The sequence below is a fragment of the Molothrus aeneus genome, unplaced genomic scaffold (assembly GCF_037042795.1).
Source record: "Molothrus aeneus isolate 106 unplaced genomic scaffold, BPBGC_Maene_1.0 scaffold_34, whole genome shotgun sequence".
NCBI classification, from domain to species: domain Eukaryota; kingdom Metazoa; phylum Chordata; class Aves; order Passeriformes; family Icteridae; genus Molothrus; species Molothrus aeneus.
Genome location: NW_027099005.1, coordinates 2,338,174 through 2,361,011, shown reverse-complemented (window position 1 = coordinate 2,361,011; position 22,838 = coordinate 2,338,174). Strand labels below are relative to the sequence as shown.

Genomic DNA, 22,838 nt, shown 5'->3' with positions numbered 1-22,838 from the left:
AGCAATGGTCTCCTCGGTTCCATAGTGTCAGAATGGCCCCTTTGTCCCATGGAGCCCCACAGTGTCACTGTGGTCCCCTTGATTCCACGGGGCTCTGCAGTGTCACAATGGCCCCTTGGTTCCAATGGGTTCTGAAGGGCCATAATGGTCTCCATGGTTCCATGAGGCCCTGCAATCTCCCAATGGACCCTTGGTTCCAAGGGCCCCGCAGTGTCACAAGGCTGCCTTAGTTCCACAAGGCCCTGCAGTGTCATGGTGGCCCCTTGGCTCCATGAGGCAAAGCAGAATCAGAATGGCCCCTTGGCTCCATGGAGCACCACGGTGTCACCATGGTCCCACTGGTTCCACAGGGCCCCACAGTGTAACAATGGACCTTTGGTTCCATGAGGTTCCTCAGTGTCTCAGTGGCCCCTTGGCTCCATGTGGCCCCGCTGTGTCACAGTGCCAGGTGGTTCCATGAGGCCCCACAGTGTCCAAATGGTCTCCTTGGTTCTGGGAAGCCCCACAGAGCCACAAGGGACCCTTGGTTCCAGGAGGCCTTGCTGTGTCACAGTGGACTTTTGGTTCCAGGAGCTTTCACACTGTCAACAATGGTCTGAGCACTGCAGTGTCACCATGGATCCTTTGTTCCATGAGGTTCCAGAGCATAACATGATCCCCTTGATTCCAGAAGGTTCTGCAGTGTCCCAATGGACCATTGCTTCCATGCAGCCCCACACTGTCACAATGACCCCATGGCTCCATGAGCTTCCACACTGTCAGCAATGCTCTCCTTGGTTCCATGAGGCCTTGCTCTGATACAATGGACTTTTGGTTCCATGGGGTTCCACTGCATCACCAGGGACCCTTTGTTCCATGGGGTTCCACAGTGTCACAGCTGACTCCTTGGTTCTGTCAGCCTCTGCTGTCACCAAATGTCCAAAATATCAGAATAAGGATCCAGAACACTAATTTGTTGTTTCAGAGGGTATCATTTATTCAGGCCTAAGGTCCTACATGGAATAACTGCTAACCTTATTAGGACATGTAATTCTACCAGTGTGTTGCTTATACACAGTGGCTAAATACGAATTGCAACTTACCCATTTCCATAAAACCCACCCCAAGTTCCCAGATTCACTCCTTGTTTTCTCTATCCCTGCACCCTTGAGCCAGATGTCTTCTTCTTCTCTTCCAACCACTCTTGCTGGGAAAGCAGCCCCTGCATGCCTTGTTCCTGTGCTGAAAGTTCCCAGGCAGGGTAAAAATGGAAGGAACCCTTTTGGTATCAGCCCCAGGCTTTGTGTGGGCAGGCAGAGGCAGGCAGGAGGCAGAGCTGTCAGCAAAGGAAGGGCCCAGCCAGGTGGGGCAGCCGGGGGATGCCGACAGCCTGCAGGGACAGAGGCGCAGGGCAGGGACACTGTAGGACAGCCTGGGCTGCACAGGGCACAGGCATGGGCAGCAGCTGCAAGACAGCCCTGCCAGAGCCAACCTGGGCAGCACTTTGGCCATGGCTGCTGGGCCTGGGCCTGAGGCAGGAGCAGGAGACAAGTGACCCTTGCAGGCCTGGGACCTCATGGCCTCCTTGTCCCTGCTCAGCAGCCGGGCAGGGGCCGCCCCATGCTCCTGCCCTTGGCATTGCACATCCCCACATGCCAGTGCCCATCCCGGCAAGAGCCCTGAGCAAGGAGGGAGGGACAGGATCTGCCTGGCCAGGCCCTGGGGCTCAGGCCTTGGCCCTTGGCATTCGTCAAACACATCCAGCTTTGCACAGCACCAGAGACACCTTGGCCTTGTTTGTCCCCAGCTGTCATCACTGCCTACGGTGTTCTGCTCTAACTGGAACCTGGGGACATTTTCTCAGTCGTGTCCCTCAGTGGGATCCATTAAAACTTCAAGAAACTTTGCAGTTTCAATTTAAGTTTGAGTTCTTGAGAGGTTTTTTGAAGACACTCTCAGGGATTGAGTCTGATGTAAACAACACCAAAGCTCTGAGAGAGTCATTAAAGTTTTCCTAGTCCAGTGATGGAGAAAGATTTCAAAAAACTTATCAGAAACAGACATTCCTGTTTTAAACGATGTATTTTATTTTATTTCTCTTTAGAGTAGAGACGATTGCAGCATTCTGTGATTGATATTGACCCAGGGTCTCTCCTCAGCAGCTCTGGCCTGCTCACAAAAGCTGTGCCTGGAGCTCTGACCCAGTGTGGACAACCTTGCTCCACCTTCCCCAGACCCATCCTGTCTGTCCTCACTGCCCTAGGACCTGCTGTGCTTGGAGAGCTGGCTGCTCTCAGCCTAAGAGAGGTTTTCTCTTTTTGGGGTTTTTTGAAGCAATCTGAAACTCCTGAGTTTCCCCACTGCAAACAGACACACTGCTCAGGTGTGTGCCAGCCCCAGGTGTCACCAAAGCCACTGCAGAACTGCCCTGGGCCAGCTGTGAGGGTGGATCATCAGCCCAAGCTGCACTGGGCCACTGCAAGGGGCTGTGGCCATGGGCACTGCTCTGACCCCACTGCTGGGTTTGGCTGCCACGGCCACTGTGAGAAATTAAACTGTCCTTGGAAACACTGGGGAGGACTGGGACATACTGGGGAACACTGGGAACATTGTGGGGAAGACTGGGGACACAGGGGCACCCTGTGTTTGAAATTGGGTGGAACTGGAGGGAATGGGAATGGACTCAGGTGTTTTGGGAGGGACTGGTGTGTATTGGAAGGGATCAGAGGGGCACTGGGGTTTTACTGGGGTTGTACTGGGGTAGTACTGGGGATGAACTGGGCTGTACTGGGAGGGAATGCAGAGGCTGTTCCCGCCTCCGCCACCTCTCATTTGCCGAGGCTTCCGCCCATCACCACTCACAGCCAATCAGCGCCAGAGATTGGGGCTTGGGGGCGGTGCCTAGACGGCTGCCATATTTTCCTTTTGCCTACAACTCCCATCATGCCCCGCGGCCGGATACAGCCCCATTGCAGCCGGGACTGCAACGCCCGTCATGCCCCACGCTCCCAACAACCCCGGGATCCGCCCACATCTGTCCCATAAGTGTCCCCTAGACCCTCCAGGATCCCTCAGTGCCCCCTCAGTGCCTATCTGGGAGCCCACAAAGGCGTCCCCAGTTCCCCTGAGTGCTCCCAACCCCACAGATGCCCGGTACAGCCACTTCTGGGAATTCGTCTCCTCTCATCCCCCGTGGCCCCAGAGCCCCTCAGAACACAGTCCCGCGCCTAAAACTCCTGCCGTTCCCGCGCCCTAAAGAGCCCGGTTAGAGCTCCCCGAACTCCCCCCACGGATTCCCGAGCCGTTTACGTTCCCCCGAGGACCTCAAGTCACGGCTTGGACGCAAAAGTGTCCCCCAAGAGCCTTCCCGGACCCCCAAACATCGCCTTCCAACCACTTCCAGGACTACAGCTCCCATCATGCTCCGCGGCGCACGTCCAGCGCTAGTCCAGCCGGGACTTTATCTCCCGTCATGCCCCGCGACTCTCGGAGAGCCATTGCAGCTGCGCCTCGAACTCCCGTGATGCTCTGCGGCCCCGTTAAACCGTATGATACCCGCGCCTACAACTCCCATCAGCCCCCGCGCCCCAGAGAGCCCCGTTCGAGCTTCCCAAGGGCGCTCCCGGACCCCGAAGGGCCCCAAATTCCCCTCCCTGACCTCAAAGGGCCCCCCTGGACCCCCAAGTGCTGTCCCGGACCCCGAACTGTCCCTCAGAATCCCTGAGTACCCCTCCAAGTGCCCACCTGGCTTCCCCAAGTGTCCTCCAGACCCTCAAGTTCTCTCTGAATTCCCTCCCCAGACCCAAAATTGCCCCAAATGTGCCCCAGAAATGTCTCCATGGACCCCAAAGTGCCTCCTCTTGACCATATGCGAAAAAAAAGATGATAAAAATGATGGCAAAAGGTCTACAAAGAATATTAGTTACCATAAAGAGGAAGAAATAAATACCCAATAGAGCTTAATGAATTAATGAAGGGAATTGTGTTACTTGGAACCAATGACCAATAATTTTCTGTGTTGCTAAAAGTGTATAGATTTTTTAATATAAATATACAAATTAGGTAATTAATTTGAATAATACTATCAGAATAATATAATTATCATTTTATTAATTAATTGAATTTTATTTATAAGGAAAAATGCTTAAATTTTTGGATATGTTTAGGGATGTCACTCCCAGGTGGGCGATGGTTTTATCATTCCAATGGTGCAACTGCCAGACCAGTCTCCTGGCAATTTAGTGTATGCTGTAGTACCACAGATCCAAAACAGGTGTTTAGGGGCCCCCCAAAATGTATGCTTAGGTTCTGTTGGACATTCCCAATATTTAGAAATGCCTTTCATTCCCCAAAAGGGGTTTATCCATTCTTCAGTATACTCATAAAATTCATATGCTTCGTGGTAGATACACTTGTTCTTTTCTTTCAACAGACCAAAATCTATTTGGATCTCTTGGGATCCGCTGGGTAGCAGAGTTCTTTACTGCTAAATGCCATTTACAGACCATTCTTTTTACTGGTGTACTGTAACCTTTAATACTAAATTAATACTAAATTCTGAGTTATTCTGTATCCAGTTACAGATTTCTAATAGCCTTAGATTAATCTTCTCCCATGGCCAAATTTCGGTCATCTGAGTACAAACTCAACAATCAGTTAAATTTAGTTTGTGGCTAACTTTTTTCACTGAATCTATGAATAGGTTCTTACCTCGGGGTATCTCTAAATGGTCTTGTTCTCTTATTGCTTTTACTGTCTCTTTCTCTTTGACCTGATGTACCAGGCTTGCTTCAGTAGCATCACATTCAAGCACAACCAGGTTTCTCCTACAGGCACTCTCCCAGGAGTTGCTGCCTAAAAGTGGTGGTATTCTGGACTATCCAATACATTGGAGGAGGTTAACACAATTCGGGTTAGAATTGGTGTGGACTCTAGACAAGGAGCTCACTTCTTCCTCCTCAAAGAGGGGTTGGTAGCACTCACTGCACGGCTCTCTTGGGCTCCCCAGAGCACCACCAGCAATTAGAGCCATCATTACTGCTCTTCCCAAGAATCTGGTATGGGTCATCTGGCACGACCGGCCCACCCGGCCTTGCCTCTTGGGGAACTTTACCAAGAAGAAGCTTCCAAGCTCTTTAGAGTCCCTTCTCCCCGCTTCTCTGGTTAAACTTCTCTTGGTCCGTTCCTTACTAATTTTGGTTTCTCTTAGGGGAGTGGTCTGTAGAGGATTAACCTGGAGTCTTTGGAACTAAATTGGGGGAACTTAACCAGAGTTACTTATTAACAGTCTTTAACTTTTTACAAACTTATTTTAAACACAGAGCTGTCTTATAACACTTTAAGATAAGGTATGGTTCTGATACCAAACTCTTTTCTTATTCAGTTCATCAGTCTTTTGGGCTCTTCCTTTTGAGAGTCAACTTTAAGTCTTTTGGTCCTTTTATAATGGTATACTCAGGTGAATTAACTCGTGATGTGGTTGACTCCTGTCCTGAGTTAGGGGGTGAGTCATGTGGAATCTAGTCCAATGTTAGGGGGTGAAACTGACATTGAATCCGGCCCAATGCCAGAGGGTGAGTGGTGTGGAGTCTGGTCCAATCCCAGAGGGAGAGTGGTGTGGAGTCTGGTCCAATGCCAGGGGGTGAAACTGATGTTGAATCTTGGTCCAATTCCAGGGAGTGAGAGTGGTGTGGAATCTGATGATGTGGGTCTAACGTTTTCCTCTGGTCCGCAGAGTCGAATTAGCAATGAGGAGTACCTGAAAGGGGCTTTCAAATATAGGCATTAATGGTCTACTATGATTTTATCAAAACCCAATTTCTTGGGTTAATGTTATGTATAATTTGTTAATTTCCCTTTTTCCATAGCTTGCATGTTTCTCTCATCAATTTCTGCCTACTCTGTATTTTGCAAGGAGTTGTATTTCTGTTAGCTAACTTGACTCCCAAAGGGCTGTCTTGGGGGTATCTTTTCTAGCATGCTTTTATTCTCCCATTTTTCTCGGCATCTAACTTACTGGTTTGCTGTTCAATTTTCAAGATCTTATCTATTCATCCCCTGCCTCTGTTTCTCACTTTCACTAACAGCTGAAATACCACTTTTCTTTCAACCCCTTGCATCTAAAACAAACTTTTTCCCCACACTGCTTTTCAACACAATACACCTCCCTCCAAGGAGATGTGGTAAAACTTACAATGCACTATCCACATTACCTATACTTTAATTCGTCTACATTTACTCACTTTTATTTCTCATTCACCTTCACACATTCCTTCACACCCTCAAGACACAAAGTGGATCCTCATTGCCAGAAAATCACGGGTCCCTGTGGCCCCCCCTCGCCTTGGGGTTGGCCTCCAGCTCTCAGTATCTCCGGGCCTTCTGGAAGGGCCCTGGCTCTGCTGCCTCCGGTGCCCGTTCACCTGTGAGGCTGCCTGCGTGTCACTCACGCTCTTACAGCTACGGCCCCCTCACACACCGGGGAACACTGGTCTGGTTTGCAGGTCACACACACTCTTTCTACTGCCCCCTTCCTACCTGCCTGGGAAGTTGAGGCTGACTTTGTTTGTGACTCACTCTCACACACACAACAGACAACAATAAGGTACCTTTTACTTTCACATCACTTATTACAAGTTTAGTGCTACTGTCCAGTCCTAATGCTATTGGATATCCTTCTACCTAGCTGTTTTTGTCTCACCTCAGATGTTTTTGGGTATTTTACTATACTTTTTGGTACTTTGTTGAGACAGGACTTATCTGCTCCTGTATCCAACCAAAAATTCAAATTCTTCATTTAGGGGTCCCACCTCAATGTTTACCAAGGGCTTTTCTAGATGTTGCATCGGGTCCCCTAAAGTGTAAAGCCCCTGTCACCCTTAATCATCACCTCTAAGAACCCCCTCCAAGGCTTCTTGTTCCCTGGCTATTGCCTCATCGAGACTGAGCTTTCTACAAAACTTCCTGACATGTCCTGCCTCTCCACAATAATAGCAGTGTCATTCACTCAAAGGGACTTGAGGTCTCTCTATCTCTCTTGTACCTGACAGTCCTGGCCTATCTTTGCCTCCTCCTGGTGGTGGACCCACCCACCCCTCACTTTCTTCAGCTATGGCAACCATGATCTTGGCCTTGGCCTTTGCTTTTTCTCCGTCTCTCCTTAAATACACTTTCAATGCTTCTCTTAATAACTCATTTCTGTCCTTCTCTTGCCAATCTTCATTTTTTTTCTAGTTTTCTCCATATATCTGGCCAAGATTTGGTAACAAATTGGACTTTTAGTAGCACTTGACCTTCTGTGGTGTCTGGGTCTATTCTAGAGTACAATTGGAAGTTCCGCTTTGGGCGATTAAGCCAAGCAGCAGGAGCTTCATCCTTCTCTTGTGCCCCCTCAAATTCAGTATTAGTTCTAATACTAATTTGGTATTAGTTCCTTTGGGAAATGACTCTTTGATCCCTCATATTATCAAAGACCTATATTCCATCATGGCCTTCCTCCTTTCCTCCTGGTTAGGGTTCCAGCTGGGATCTGTCAGTGGCAATTTCTGTTCACCTGATGGCACTTGGGGTCCCGGACAGTTCTCTTTCTCCCAAATTCTTATGCCAGCCGCCCTAATCATCTGGACCTCTTCTGGGGAAAATGATATCTTTAGAATGGAATTCATCTCCCCCCCAAGTGTAGATATTTGGGCCTAAGAATTGATCCACTTGGTTGGCTATGCCCACTGGGTCCTCAACTAAATGCCCTAACTCTTTCTTGAATCTTCTCACCTCAGAAGCTGTTAGAGGAGCATTCACAAAGCCAACACCTCCCACTACTTCTCCTATAGGAACTTCTCTGAGGGGAAAAAGTCTCTTTGCCTTGGAGGTCTTGGATCTGGTACTACAGTAAGGCCCATCCTCAGACGCCATGCTACTAGTTTGAGGGATATCAGGGTTACCCTGAACTTTCTGCAGATCAGCAGGTGTATTTGGTGATAGCTGTTTACCGGGCAAGGAGACATTTGTGTCCCAACTAGGAGGAGGTAAAGGGACAGCAATAGGAGGGGGAGAAGAGCTTGGGTACATTTTAAGTGGAGCTGGAGAAGGGGTGGAGAATGCAGCAGGTGGAGTAGGCAGGCACTTGTGGTGGTGCAGAAGGAACTGGAGGAGCCGAAGGGGGTGGTGAGAGAGTGGTTACTAGGGGAGATACTGGGTCTACCATAGGGGAAGCCTAAGAGGTAGAAGGAGGAATTTGAGCAGGCGGTAATGAGATGGCAGCCGGGGGAAGAACCGGACCTGCCATTTGAGGTGCCCAAGGAAGAGGATTATAAGGTGGAGGGGCAGAAGGAGGCAAATAATCCAGGGGGTCCCATCTTTTACCAATTCCAGCATCCTCTCCTTCATTCCCCTCTTTCTTCTTCTGTACCTTACAAATTCGCACCCTTCATCCCCAATAGCGTTCTTTAACCAGCAAGCTACATACAATAATTGCTCAGGATCGGTATCTCCTCGAGCTGTCAGACAATGACTCAGTTGTTGGCACATCCACTTGTCCCTTGTCCCACACCAAGGCCATCCTCCTTGCACCTCTAATTCTGGCCAGACTTCTACACAATACTGGATCATCTTCACCTTATCTAATCCCTCTGTGGCCTCTAAAGAATGCCATTTCTCTAACAGTTCCCCCAAGGGGCTATTGGGAGGTATATTCCTCAGTCTCTTGCCTGTCTTTTTACTATTACACCCTCCAATTTTTCAGGTCTCAACAGAAAAAAATCCCAAAGGTGCCTCTACTGACAGGTAATCTCAAGAAAAATTTATTTGCCTGATGCTCAGGACTTTACACTGAAACAACTGCCTGATCTCTAGATTGCCTAACTTTACTAATGTCAGGTCTTATATCTATCAGGACTCGAAAGCACGAAACCCTGGCGTAAGAAGCCGGTTCGTGCCTGACTCCCCTCTGTCAGGAAAAACAACTGCCTGATTTCTAGTTTGCCTAACCTTCCAAATGTCAGGCCTCACCGTATCAGGACTTAAAAACAAACCCCAGCTTCCTTCGCTGGGATTTGTGCCTGACCCCTTTGTCAGGACTGAATTTGCCTGCAGGGCTTGTGAGCTTGCCCGAACCCTCCTTGGGACTTGCAATCTGCCTGACTTCCCTCTGTCAGGACTTTTGGGGGTGCGTGGCACTCATACAACTATTTCCTCCACACACCCGGAGGGGGGGCCCTCTCTCCCCCTTAGGGGACGACTCACTCACGCTGATTCCATGCGCTTCCCCCTGTTCCCGGCCGGGCCCTTCGCAGGAGTCCGGAAACGCGGCACTGCGGGGTCCACTCTCGCTCCGAGGGCCCGGCCCTCGTCTCACTCACACACACACTCGTTCCTCTCCTACTCCCGCCACCGGATTTCTCACCAGTCCGGAGCTCCTCAGCGTCACTGGTCCCAAGCCGATCTCTCTGGTCCTGATGGCCAGCTGTCCTCGAGGTCCAAGATGGCCAGTCCCGGTGTCCTCTTCTGGCGTGGCTATCCCGGACAAACCCCCAGCTGAAATAAACAGGGCAGGAGACTTTTTCTCCTTTTAATGCCTTTATTAAAAGTGATCAGCTCAAAATTGGGAAGCTCGACAGGTCTGCAGTCTCCATCATCTCTCCCAGGGTGACTCAGAGGAGGAGGATCTGCGCAGCTTTGTCCATTAGGGGCAGAGCTGGGGGTCCAGTCCTCGTGGGAGCCTTTTGGGCATGACCCAGATGTATGATCTCTACAGCTTCTTTCTCTCTCTCTGGGTCCCGGTTTGAGAGGATTTTCTGCTCAGGGTGAGGGGCAATGAAGGTTTTCAGCATCTCTGCAGGCCCAGCACTCTGTTCCTCACATCCAGACATCAATCCAATTTCCCAGCTCTATATTGGCTCGTTGTTTTGGGGGTCTTTTCAGTAAGTTTGGATTAGTAGCCTCTTATGGCATGCTGGTCCTGAGGCTATTTTTCATGCTCCCCCGCCTAAATCTCGTCGCTTCTCCTCACTGTCTGGGGAGGTCCCCTCCCTTCACTGTCTTGGGAGAGGAGCCATTAACTTAGCCCTAGCCAGGGCCTTTACTGATACAGAAAAAAGAACCATTAATGACAATGACTCATAATTATCATAACAAACAGGTAGCACTTTAGCAGCAACACTGGCCTGACTAGTTTTTGTAACTTTCTTCTCACAAAAAAAGTTGGCAGATTTTTTGCCTATAAACACTCCTGAGCCTCTTCTCCAGACTGAACAAACCCAGCTCCCTCAGCTACTCCTCATGGGCCATGTTTTCTAGAGCCTTTGTGAGCCTTGCTGCCCTTCTCTGGCCACACTCAGCCCCTCAATGTCCTTTTTCCCAAGGGGCCCAGAGCTGGACACAGCACTCGAGGTGTGGCCTCAGCAGTGCCCAGCACAGAGGGGCAGGCGCTGCCTGCTCCTGCTGCCCACACTGCTGCTGATCCAGGCCAGGTGCCATTGGCCTCTTGCCCCCTTGGGCACACTTTGGCTCACCCTGAGGCGGCTGGTGACCTGCAGGATGTGCCACTTGGCCTTGTGGAACCTCACGCCCTTGTCCTTGGCCCATTGATCGAGTCTGTCCAAGTCTCCCTGCAGAGCCTTCCTGTCCTCCAGCAGATCCACACTCCCACCCAACTGGGCATCAGCAAATTTACTGAGGGTGCTCTCAATGCCCTCCTCCAGATCATCAATAAAGATGTTAACCAGGACCAGCCCCAAAACGGAGCCCTGGAGAACACATTTCAATGCAGCTCAGTTTGCATGGTCTGCAGTTGGAGGCTGCAATGCCCCCACAACAGAAAGAGCTGCCATCCCTTGGCATTGGCCACACACACAGGTGCAGGAAAAAAACCTTTTACTAGGTGAATATGGCTGACAGAACTGAGCTCTCAGGCACACCCTCCCTTTCCCTAATGACCCTGAACTCAAGAAAAGGGATTTCACCTTCCAGCTCTTTGCACCATTGGATCCTCACACCATCCGAGCTCCACCAGCCTCTCTGATCCTTTTGTGCCTTCTCCCCACTCAAGCTGATGAGCAGCTTTGATAAGAAAAAATGCAGTTCTGCTGCCAACAAGGTGAGCCAATTTGCAAATGCAACTTACCCTGCCAAAAACAGCTACTGCCTTTTTCTTTCAGAGGTGAGTCATCAGAAGGAATGAAAATGTGTTGCATTTTAAACCAAAGAGGAAAATAAACGAAAGCACTCACAAAGGATTTGGCAAAGCCAAGAGATGCCAGTGTGGCTTATCCTGTTGGCTGCTCAGTTATTGCAGCCCTTTGCTACTTTACCATTTGTCTTGTTTGGAGATTGTGCTCAGATCATTCAGTTATGGGTGCAGGAGACATTTAAAAAATCATAGCTGATTGCAAAATCATACAGCTTAGGAAAATTTAAATGGATTGTGAAGTATTTACATCAGGGTGATGACAGTTACTACATAGAGACCAAAATAAGCCCTTTTAACAAAACTTCACTTCTATCCTTGTTCCTCAAGCCCTACTATCCATTTCTTTGGCTGATGTAGTATAATGTCAAAATACTGTTCAATATCTTGTATTGTTTATACTTTGCAACACTTCTGTTGTGTTTTCTAAAAGCTCTGGGTATTTTTTAGTTTGAAAAAAAGATCTATTATTTAGGTAGCAACATTGCAGTTCTGTGTTTCCTTTTGGTACTCAGCTGAAGAAATAAAGAAAAAAAAAAGAGCAGAAAAAATTGCAGAGGTGGATAGTAGATCACAAGGAGCAAAGTGACAGGAGATGAGTACATTACTGCTGCCACTGCTTAAGAGCATCTCTCACAAAAAGCAGACTGGCTACACTGTCCCAACTCCATCATTTCAACTCTCCATGACTTGTTTCTTGCTTTGCAAAGCTGAGCTGATCCATTTTTACCTAATATGAATAACAACTAGTAATACACATTTACAGTTCTCTTGCATTACTGACACAGCTCTAGGTGCCCTTTGAATTTTTTAGGGCAATTGTAATGCCATCCCTGAATTTAAACAGGTTCAAGATATTATTTGTAGCTTATTCTTGAAGGTAATTTGTAGCAAAAGTCAAAAAATTATTGCAGATGGTCAGTAACCGGACTGTTACGTGTATGGGATGCACACGATGATTTAAGTACTGCTTCATTCTGTGTGACTCCAGGCTTTGAGAAAGAGTAATCCCACTTGGCATTTGGACTCCCTTTGGTCTCAGGAATTATGGATCCAGAGTAACTTGTTAGAAGCTTGTGAAAAAATGTCTCTGAAGTTTACAGCAGAGCTGAAGTGTACAGAAGGATGAGAATTCAATGAATAATTCAATGAATACTAAGTTTGAAAAGCATATCCATTTATCCTACTGGCTATGTCCAGTTACTATCCACTGTTACAGTACAGTGCACAATATCACCAGGAAAATTGTGAATGTCATCTTCAGACCGATCTATTAACACATTTTGGTTTTGATCAAAGTTACTTTCTACAAATTACCAAGCTGTTTTGCCTTTTTGAGGCTCTTGCTTTTTTTTGTGTTACGTATTTACATGTATAACACAGGTGGCTCCTCTGTCTTGGTTTGGAAAGACAGGTGTTTGCTAAGGAAGGCAGGAGCCTTTCTTGAAATGGAAAAATGTAAATCCCTTCCTTCTGAATTGTTATGAATTTTAAATTAAGGGGGGCTCTCAGGTAAAAATCAAGAATAACAGTTCCTTATTAGGGAAGAAAATAAAAAGATAAAATAAACAATGCAGTAAACCAAAACAGCACTGACAGAGTCAGAATACAACCTGACACCCTGTGGGTCAGGGTGTTGGTAGCAGTCCAATTGGAATTGTGGCTGCAGCCCTCCTGGAGTGTCAGGTGTGGTTCTGTTGGAGCAGGGATCCTGTAGAAAGGTGTAGTCTTCCTCTGAAGATCCAGTGGAAGAGGCAGCTGCTGTTCTTCTGGGAAATCCAGAGGAGAAGCTGTGCTGGTGTTCCAGAATGTCAAGATTATATCCTGGTAGGAATGCTTGGCTCCTCCCTCTGGGCGGAGCATCTCCCAATGGGATGCTGTAGTTCTTATCAGCCATGCAGTGACATTCAATAGCTTATTATCAGCAGATGTCTCCCCTGGAGGGAGGATTGGCTGTGGAAGAGATAAGGAAAACTGCCCAATTAACAGAAGACAACTGGCATACAGGTGGCAAATAGAATCCAAACTGCTTGGCAATCTGGTAAATCCTGAATCTGATCAAGGAACCGAAAAGGAGCTTTTAGATTTTCTAAGCTGAGGTCTGTCTTGCCTGTTTCTGAAGCTGCAGTCCAAGAGCAGTGACAGAAAGGTTGCTGCTCTGGGAGCATGCTTCTAGCTTGAATTTAGGCCTGAAGGCATTGTACCAATTTACAGCTCTTACAAGAGCTCTGTCACTGCACAGAATTTCCATAGGCCTTACAACACAAAGAACTCCCTTTCCCCCCACAAGCTCTTGATGCAGCTTTCTGTACCACCCTGGTTATGTCCTCGGTGAGGGGCCTTTCTGCAAAAGGAGAAGGATACTCTTTAGCATAATTGTGTTTTCTGTGGAGTGTTTTATCATAGTCTATTAATATTCCCTTTTCCTCAGTTCCATAGCTGCTTACTACTTTCTATATCATTGATTTTAATAAACCAACTGAGCATGCTGCTGTATTCTATTCTACTCTCCCTGTATTCTTTTCTACTCTCCCTACGGAGGAAAAAAAATTGCCCATAAAACCTATATGCAACAACTGCCTCAATCCAATGAAATGCAAGAGGAAACAAATGCCCAAAGAGCAGAAATCCCCAAACATGTCACATCCAGTCACAGAGAAGCTGATGGGACAGAGCCATGTGGCTGGAGTATGTGTATTGCACTCTGTATTGTTAATTGACTGATGCTGAGTATTTCAGCAGGTAACTTCCAGGGCTTCCAGGACTGTCCTGGTGGCTGTGATCCCAAATTACTCATCGGTAGCAAGTGAACAAGAGCAGCCTCTAGGATCAAGGGCATTTCTGAGGCTCTTGCTTGCTGTGGCGGCAGGGTGGCTGTGGTAAGGGTGCCACAACCCTCCTGAAGAGCCTCCTAAGAAGGACAGCTCAGGGGCACAGGCACATCCTCCTCCCAGAGCAGCGTGTGATGTTCAGCTTCCTTCTTCAGGTGACACAGAGAAAAAAGGCTGGAGCTCTGCATGGCATTCCACAGAGAAGAAGCCTTTATTAAGAGCAGGACACTCTGCATAGGGAGCCAGGGACAGAAACTCTCAGAACCAGGGAAAAATGGGATTATATAGGGAAGGCAAGGGGCGGGACAAAACTGGTAACCAATGGGATAAGGACTCAGGGGCAGAACACAAAGGGAAGGACCAATGAGTACTGGGGGATCAACATAAAGTTGCAAAGGCAGCTGGGGGTCATATTTGCTCGCCCTAACTACAAAGTCAGTGGGTCAGGAGTTGGCCCTCCAGGGGAGCACAGCAAGCTCTTCCCTGGCTGGATCTCTGGCCCCCACAACTCCCCTTTCTTTGTTTAATAAAAAATCTTGTCCTAGACACCTTGTAAGGAACTTCTTAGAACAGCTGAAAATGTATAAGAAAATGACAACATTTAAAAGAACCCAAAAAATATTTCTTAGGAGATCTCGGGATCTCTAGCTGGTCAGAGTGACCCTGATATACATTAGAAAGTCTCTTCTCCCAGCCCAGCGCTCAAAGAAGGAGTCAGAGCTCTTCCATTCTTGGTCTCAAGGTTGTTTATTGTATCTTATCTATAAAATTCTTTCTCCTGTCCTGACCAGGTCCGCTCAGCAAGACAGTCAGAGGCATTCTGCCTGCCCCAAGGCGGTGTTATCTTTTTATACTAAAAACTACATGTACGATATTTACAATTATTTTCCAATACCTATCACCAATGTTAGACAGTGTGCTTCTACTCTAGACCAATCTAAAATTGCCAACATCACAGCAGAAGATGGAGGCCAAGAAGAAGAAGAAGGAGAAAGGCTGGACATGCCCTGATTGCTCCATCTTGCCCCCTGAATCCCCATTCTAGAAACCCCAAAAATCTATTTTTCACCCCATGATAAATTCATTTTCATTCTACTTAAAACTTTTATGGCTCACAATTCTTCATATAAGATTGGTAATCGTTTTTTCCAAGGGCTAAATCAAAGGCACAGGGGTCTTGGGCTCTGTGCCAAGGTCTCTGAGCCCCCTGGACAGGGGCTCGAGTCCTCCAGGGCAGCCAGAGGCATTTCCTGGGTTCTGACAAGTAGCCCTGTTGCAGTCCCTGCATACAAGAGTTTACTTCATGACTTTGATGCCAGGGAGCACCAAGAACTTGAACCTTCCTGGAGTCCAGCCCTGCCTGCCTATCACGGAGCAGAGGGAAAAGATGAAGAACCTGGGTGGTGGTTGAGCCAAATTGGCATTTTGCCATTTCTGATTTCCTCCCAGCCTTTTGCAGCAGGGCGACAACCCCATCGCTGCAAAGCACTTCCTTTTGCAAGGCACATGCAGACCTCACTGGAAGGGGCTCTTGAAGGAGCTGCTGCAGTTGGCAACAGGAGCTGTTGTTGAATTTTTCATGTTGCTTAACCCCCCCTGCCAAATGCCATCAAGAGGCTGAGGAAGGACACAAAAAGATTACCCTGGAGAAAGGGAGGCCAAAAGCTTGGAAAAGGAGGAAAGAAACACTCTAATGATGACAATGACAAAAAAACCCCAAACAAATTTATTTTGACAGCAAATGAACACCGGCCGCCCTCCAGCCCTCCCAGGCTGGCAGGCCGAGCGGTGCCGTTCCCATGGCATGAGGTGCTGGCAGCCTGCGGAGAGAAACCAGAGAGCCACGGTCAGTGGCAGCAGGCTCCCGTCCCCCTGTCCCGCCATGGCCTGTGCCCGGGCCAGGCTGCTGGCTCTGCTCAGAGCCCAAACCTCCCGACCCATTCTCTGTTTTTAGAGAAGGGCAGCGTGGCAGGCCACGTTCCACCTCCTCTGCTTAATCATGGCACAGCAACCTCCTCAGCAGCTGCAAGAGCAGGATGCCTGTGTGCCCACTGCTGTCTGCCTGGAGCCCTTCTGCCAGCCGAGCTGTGGAGCCGGCTGCCCACCTCTGGAGAGCTGCTGCCAGGAGAGGAGCCGATCCCAAACCAGGTCCTCGTCCTTCAGGAAGGGGCTGTCCCTGCAGACCGTGGCCCCTGGGGCAGTGCTGGCACTGGACGCGCTCCACGGACGCTGCAGGCGCTTCCCCGTCCAGTCTGGGCACCAGGTGTAATCCTCCTGGAAAACAAAAGAACAATTGCATGAAAGTTAATTCAAAACAAGACCTGGAAACAAGAAAAAGCAGAAAGCCTGTTACCATTTCACAGGCCTGAGGAGGGTCTGACCACTCCATGTGAGAATTAAACCTGTCCAGGGGTGGGGAAAATCCCCACCTTTCCTGCCCGTAAACGCACCCCTTCCTCAAGGGCCTGCAGAGCAGACCAGCTGGGGCACGGCTTCAGAACCCGTCCCCCCCTCTGCCGCCCCCCATCCACATGGATGGATGCTTTTGTCAGGTTGGCTGCCCTCGCCTCAGCCCGTGCCAGGCTGGCTGGCAGAAGCTGTCAGCAAGGCCAGGAGCCAGCTCCCCTTCCACAACATCCGTCCCCTGTCCCGCCAAAAAGCAGCTCGGCGGCTGGCAGAAAAATTAATATTCCCCAGCACCGCCGAGCAGGGAACCTCCGGCACGTGGCCAGGCCAAGCCCTGCCGTGCCTGGAAGCACCAGCATCCCCCCGCCCCTGCGCCGGCTGGGGACTCATCTTGATTTCATCGGAGTGCAGAGCGTGTCCTTCAGGCAGGGCCGCAGCCAAAACCAGTTGGCTCTGCCCCGCCAGTGGCCAGGTCCAGGATGGTGTTCCCAGCTCCCCGTCGTGCTCCAGAAGAACACGCCAGCTGTGCCTCGGCTTGCGGGGACATCACGATGCCATTGAGCTGCAGGGGGATGTTTCCTCTGTCCCAATCCGTGTCACCTTCACTGCACTGCGACCACTTCTCCAATAGGACGGGCAGTACGGAGCCGCTCCCTCCACAGCTCATGGGGACCAGCGGAAGCAGCATCTCCTCGGCTGCGCTCTCTCCTCCGCGCCACGGCCGCAGGGAAACGCTCCGGGGTTTTCTTCCAGTGCCACGAGACGCGTGTCGCTGTTTGCTGGGCTCCTGGATCCTACTGTGCTCAGGGATGCATCTCTGCTGTCTCCTGGGCCAGGCAGGGCTCCTGCAGCCAAGAATGCTCAAAAAGGTCCTCCAAGCATGGCCTGTGTGTGGGGTCCATGGATAAACACCACCTGATGAGGTGCTGGCACTCTGCGGAGTGAAACCAGAAAACTCCTGTCCATGCTCTCCCACATTCCACAGTGCCCAGGCAACACCAGGAGTGCTCAGAGCTGCACCCAAAAGCTTCCTATTGATCCTCTCTTGCGGAGGACACCAGCACAGAGGCACTGGTGCCACCTCCTCCAGCTAAGCCCAGGAGATCCACCTCCTCACCAGGTGCAAGGGCAGGATGCTTATGTGCCAGGTGCCCCTCCCAACCCTGTTCTTCCCTTCGTGCCTTGAAGGCGCATCCCCACCTTGAGACACCCGGGGCGGGAAGACGAGCTGGCCCCGGACGATGTCCCCGTTGGTGTGGAAAGGAAGGTGCCCGCAGACCAGCTCATAGAGCAGGACGCCCAGGGACCAGATAGTGGCTGGCTGGCCATGGTAGCAGCCAAAGCGGATCCACTCCGGTGGGCTGTACTCCAGCGTTCCTATGGGACATGGGCGCAGCTCATCAGGCCCATGCTGCTCCCTCCTGCCTTCCTTCCCTCCCTCCCAGCCAGCTCCCGTTCCACAACAGCCAGCCCCTGCCCTGCCAAAAAGCAACTTGGCTGCAGCTGGCTGAAGAAGGATTCCCCCTCCTTCCTTCCCCCCTCTTCCCCCTCTGCCAGCAAAGCGGGGAACTCAGCTGCCCGGCTGGGCCCCGGCTTGGGCTCACCTGACATCCGGGTGTAGAACGTGTCCTGGAGGATGGTGCCGCAGCCGAAGTCGATGAGCTTCGCCTCGCCCGTGGCCAGGTCGACGAGGACGTTCTTGGCCTTGATGTCGCGGTGCAGGACGCCGCAGCTGCTGCAGTGCTGCACGGCCTCCAGCACCTGGCGGAACAGCCCCCGCGCCACGGGCTCCGTCAGGAACCGCCACTCGTGCAGGAAGTACCAGAGGTCCTGACAGTGCTGCGGACGCTCCATGACCAGCGCGAAGCCCTCGGGCACCTCGAACCAGTCCAGGAGCCGCACGACGCCGCGGAAGCCAGGCCGCGACACCATCCACAGCAGCGCCAGCTCCAGGGGCACAAGGGCGCCGTTGCGCTGTGGGGGGACCGCAATGCCGTCAGCGGGGCCGATGCTGCGCCGCGCCTTGGGCAGCCCCTGCCCGGCCCCGCCGCGGCTCGCCATGGCCCGGCCCGGGGCGCTGTGCGGCCCCCGCTCACTCCACACTCGCTGCCCTCGCAGCGTTCCGGCTGCCGCCCTGCCGGGCCTCACCTCAGCCCTGCCCGGCCCGCCCTTCCGGCTCCTCCCTGTTGGCTCCTCCCGCTGGCCCCGCTCACTCACCAGCCGCGGCCACTCCGAGATGTGCTCCGGGACACTTGCTTGATGGCCACCTGAGAGCCAAGGCGAGCAGCGGGCTGAGCTCGTCGCCCGCCGCCCGCCGCCCGCCGCCGCCCTGCGAGCCGGCCCCATCTCTTACCGGGGCGCCGTTGGCGAGCCGGGTCCCGGAGTAAACGCTGCCACAGCCGCCGCTGCCCAGCAGCGGGCCCTGCCAGTAGAGCTGCTCCAGGGGAGGCTTCTCTGCCCGTGCGGGCGGCACCGCGCTGCTGCTCTTCTGCCCGGGCACCCGCCCGCCCAGCGTGCTGCTGCTTGCTGAGCCGCCCTGGGCTGCGGTGGCTCGGGGCGGGCGGCCGAGCTGGCGAGCGGCGGAGCTCGGAGTGGGGAAGCTGCCGGCCACGCTCTCGGCCACGGGGCGGGAGCCGGGCGGCAGCGGAGCGGCTGCGGGCAGAACCGCGGCAGGGGCTTCATTCGGGGCCGGGGCCTCGGCCGGGGCTGTGCCAGAGCCCGCGCCAGGCTGAGCCAAAAGACCGCAATGCTCCGCCAGCCCCAGAGCAAGTGGCTCTTCCAGCGGCGCCACAGCCGGTACGGAGAGAGCCCGGCCCAGGCGGAACCACGGCGGGCCGGGCAGGGTCGCGCGCGGGGCGGCCCCGCCAAGGGGCACCTTGCGGGACGCGGCATCAGCCGGGCTGGGAGAGGCGGAACACGGACGGCACGGCCCGGCACGGGACGGGACGGGAAGACAGTGAGTGGGAGGGAGAAGGGGATGCGGAGCGAGGGAAAAGTCGGGCGGAAAACCTATCAAGAGAAGCGCTGCTGCTGCTGCTGCTGCTGCTGCTGCTGCTGCTGCTGCTGCTGCTGCGGAGCCGACGGAGCTCGTGGCCGTTCCTCCGTTGCCCCGCGAACCCAACGGAGGAGCCGCCGCGCACCCCAAGGAACGAAAGAGAGAAACAAACAAATCACACCCCAAAGTCATTCCTATTAGAGAAGTAACCAAAGAAAACAGTGTAGCAATAAAGAGGAGTGTTGGCTTGTGGCTTCTTTCTTATTTGCGTGACACGAAACATTTCATGGGTGTGATAAACGAGTTCACTGGATTTAAGGATCATACATTATTATTTTTTTATTATTCTTATTATGCAAGCAAGAATAAGCAAAGTTCAGCTCTGGACGGCCGGGAGTCTCCGCTCCTCTAGGCTCGCACCGTTCCTATCCCCAACGTTCGCCTTTTATTGCCTTCTTCTCCCGGGTTCAGGGGTGACGTGGTCTGTCTTTTGTGCTTGCTCGTTCAGTTGCTAGGGGGTCTTTTTCTGCCTTCTGGTGGTCGTGGGATGAAGGCTCCAAGTCTTCCTCTTTTAACTGCTGAGTGAACTTTTCCTTGTAAGGCATATCTATACAGTGGAATTTTCAGAACACTATACGATTCCTGTAAGCCTAAGCAAGTCTTGTGAGTTTAAGGATTGTTGTTACAGCCTTCCTCTGTGACCTCTGGGTGAACTTTTCCTTATAAGGTATATCTTTACAATGGAATTCCCAAAGCACTATACGATTCCTGCAAGCCAAGCAACCATATGTGGCTGCACATTTAAAAATCAAGCGGTTTTAGCTATTTAGTTATTGCTTTTATATTGTATAATTATTTAGCTATTGATTTAATTAATGAACAAAAATATTGCTACTTATTACAATCCCCCTTTTTTTTTTACCAATTTTGATCATTAAATCTTTTTAGTTCCTTCTTAGTGTGAAAAATGCATGTATTTTATGATTGGCGTTTCGCAAATATTAAAATGAATATTCTATGTGTTGTGTTAGAAAGTAATGCTGTATTAGTTTTCTCAAGTACTGTGTTAAATATAGTTTTAGGTTATAAAAATTGTTAAAATGGAAACGATGCTATGTAGGATACTTTTTTAAAAAGAAAGGACTCGCAGCGAGATAGCAGCCACAGGACACCTAAATCTTTCAGCGAAGAAGAATTTATGGCCCTCTTATCAGAAGAAACCAACTTCTTCCCGCCTCGAAGGCACTGTTAGGATTTGGAGGAAGAAGTTGACGATGACCAGACAGAATCCTGTATTTGAATGGAATTGATGCATCATGTATGAAGTGTATGAATATGCAAAAGGCTATTGTTTTTAAGGGTTAATCCTTTGTTAACAGGGGTCCTTTTCGGCCTTGTGCTGCCCAGAAAAAGGTACCTGGACCTCTGTAACTCTTTGTCTTTATTGTCTCATATTGTCCTAATTCAGTTTGTCCAAATTATTATTACTCTAATTGTATAACTATTTTTATAACCATTTTATTACTATTAAACTTTTAAAATTTTGGAAACAAGTGATTGGCGTTTTTAACACTAGCAAGCGTTAACTGAGTTTCCTCATCTGTTAAGCTATGTGCACTAATTATAGATGCCAATTTCCTTAGCTTTTTCAACATATTCCAATTAATAACGAATAGAACTGCTGACAAAATAAAACCAAGCACAATCAGAATCAAAAGAACAACAATGGGATGGCATATACTGTTTAGGACACCTGTGGTAGTAGGAGACCACCCGAACAGGGTATCCCACCACCTGTGCTCGCCATCTTGCTTTACCCTCTCTAGAACCCGGTGTATTTTTCCTGCGTCATGATGAACAGTCACTAGGGTTTTCTGTCCGCTTTCCTTGATTTTCTCGAGGATTTGGATCAGGTCTTGATGGAGCATCAGTTGTCTCATTAGAGTGAAGTTCATCCCAATCGGGGTGGGCATTAGCTTGTGAAGCAGTGTGTAGTTGGATTGTAATAGGTGGTGAGAGGTGACTTTAGCTTCATAAGCGATATCACACCCTGTAATCTTAGTGAAGTTACAAGCACAGAAGTTTGAGTGATTCTTTGTATCCACCACAATATCATCTACAAGCACAGAATCACAAATAGTTCTAAAACACGCACATCCATTGCCTGTGTATGTGAGAACTGTTTTAGAAGTCTCGTTAGGATGAATCTCAAAATGACAGATGTTTTGCTCCATGTCTAAACAGATATCTTGGGCTATAATTACATTGCCTTCACAGATGAACCCCAGTTGTTCTCGGATAATACAAGATTGCAAATCAACAGTTTGCCATGTGTCATCAAACTGACGGGCCCATCCCCTATGTTCTACAGGATAGAGAACAGCTCCATCATGGTTTATTCCTAATGCAATAACAGGAAAAACTAGATGTACAGAAGCATTGTGTATGGTCAAGACAAAAGCAGTAGCTGTATTTGAAATAGCATTATAGGTAAAATTCACCAGTTTCCACCAGGACTGGAATTCTCTTTCAAAATTGTTGGCATTGTCCCAGATTATTTTCCGAATTTCTGTGGGGAAAGTGCCTTCCTCGCCTTCTCTTATAATCGAGGCAGAAACTGACTGCATCCACAATTGTGCCTGGATACAGCTGAGGGCTAAGGAAACATTACTTTGTGCAGCACTGAGTGCATCAATCACCAATTTGTGATCGTTCACATTTACTCTTTCCCAATTTGGCAAAATGTTTGACAGCATCCACTGGTGTGTCCCCAAGGCTAACAGAGATGACTTCAGTGGTTGCTGTAATTTGGACAGATCTCCAGTCGTAGCAGCCAATTTGTTCATTAGTACTTCCGAATCAATGCTACTCAGAATTCCCAATCCTGTACCTAGAACACCGGTCACATCTCTAGGTTTCCTTGTTTTAAAAGAGCTGCGTTTCCGGAGCCAAATGGTCCAGCCTTCAAAGGATGTTTGTAAAAAGGGAGAACAAGCTGGCTGGATGTCTGAAACATTGGTCTGCATCAGCAGTTCGACCTGTTTGAGAGACCATGCTGGATTGAAGAATATTTGTTGTTGATCAGTTTTCCTGATTATATAAGGTCCAATTTTGAAAATTTTGGGGGTGAGTATAACTGGTGGTGCAGGTGGAGTGGTGATATTGTGAGGTTCAGCAGTGGTAGAGTGCATTTTAGCATCTATTACAAATTTAAAAGAAAGGCCCTGTGCATCTTTCGACCAGAGACAGACTACCTCTGCAGTGTGAGTTCATGTGAAGTTTTGCCAGCAGTCTCGTGTTATTGGGTATGCACAATCTGCTATTTGTTTATCCTCCTGACCCATGGAAACACTGATTGCAATCACGTTAGTATAGTCAGGCCCATTAACCATTCGACATCCAATATTAATTTGTTGTCCCACTACTCCTTGAAGCTGCCAGGTTT

The 22,838-nt window shown here is 49.9% G+C and overlaps 1 protein-coding gene across 1 annotated transcript; it reads right to left on the bottom strand.

Moving 5' to 3' along the window:
* Positions 1 to 16,819: 16,819 nt before the first annotated feature.
* LOC136570455 (serine/threonine-protein kinase pim-1-like) lies at positions 16,820 to 21,748 on the bottom strand. Its single transcript, XM_066570925.1, is given in 8 exon segments — positions 16,820 to 17,206; positions 17,208 to 17,332; positions 17,599 to 17,775; positions 18,003 to 18,372; positions 18,616 to 18,641; positions 18,644 to 18,665; positions 18,752 to 19,298; positions 21,741 to 21,748. Coding segments are annotated over 8 exon segments (1,662 nt in total).
* Positions 21,749 to 22,838: the final 1,090 nt, after the last annotated feature.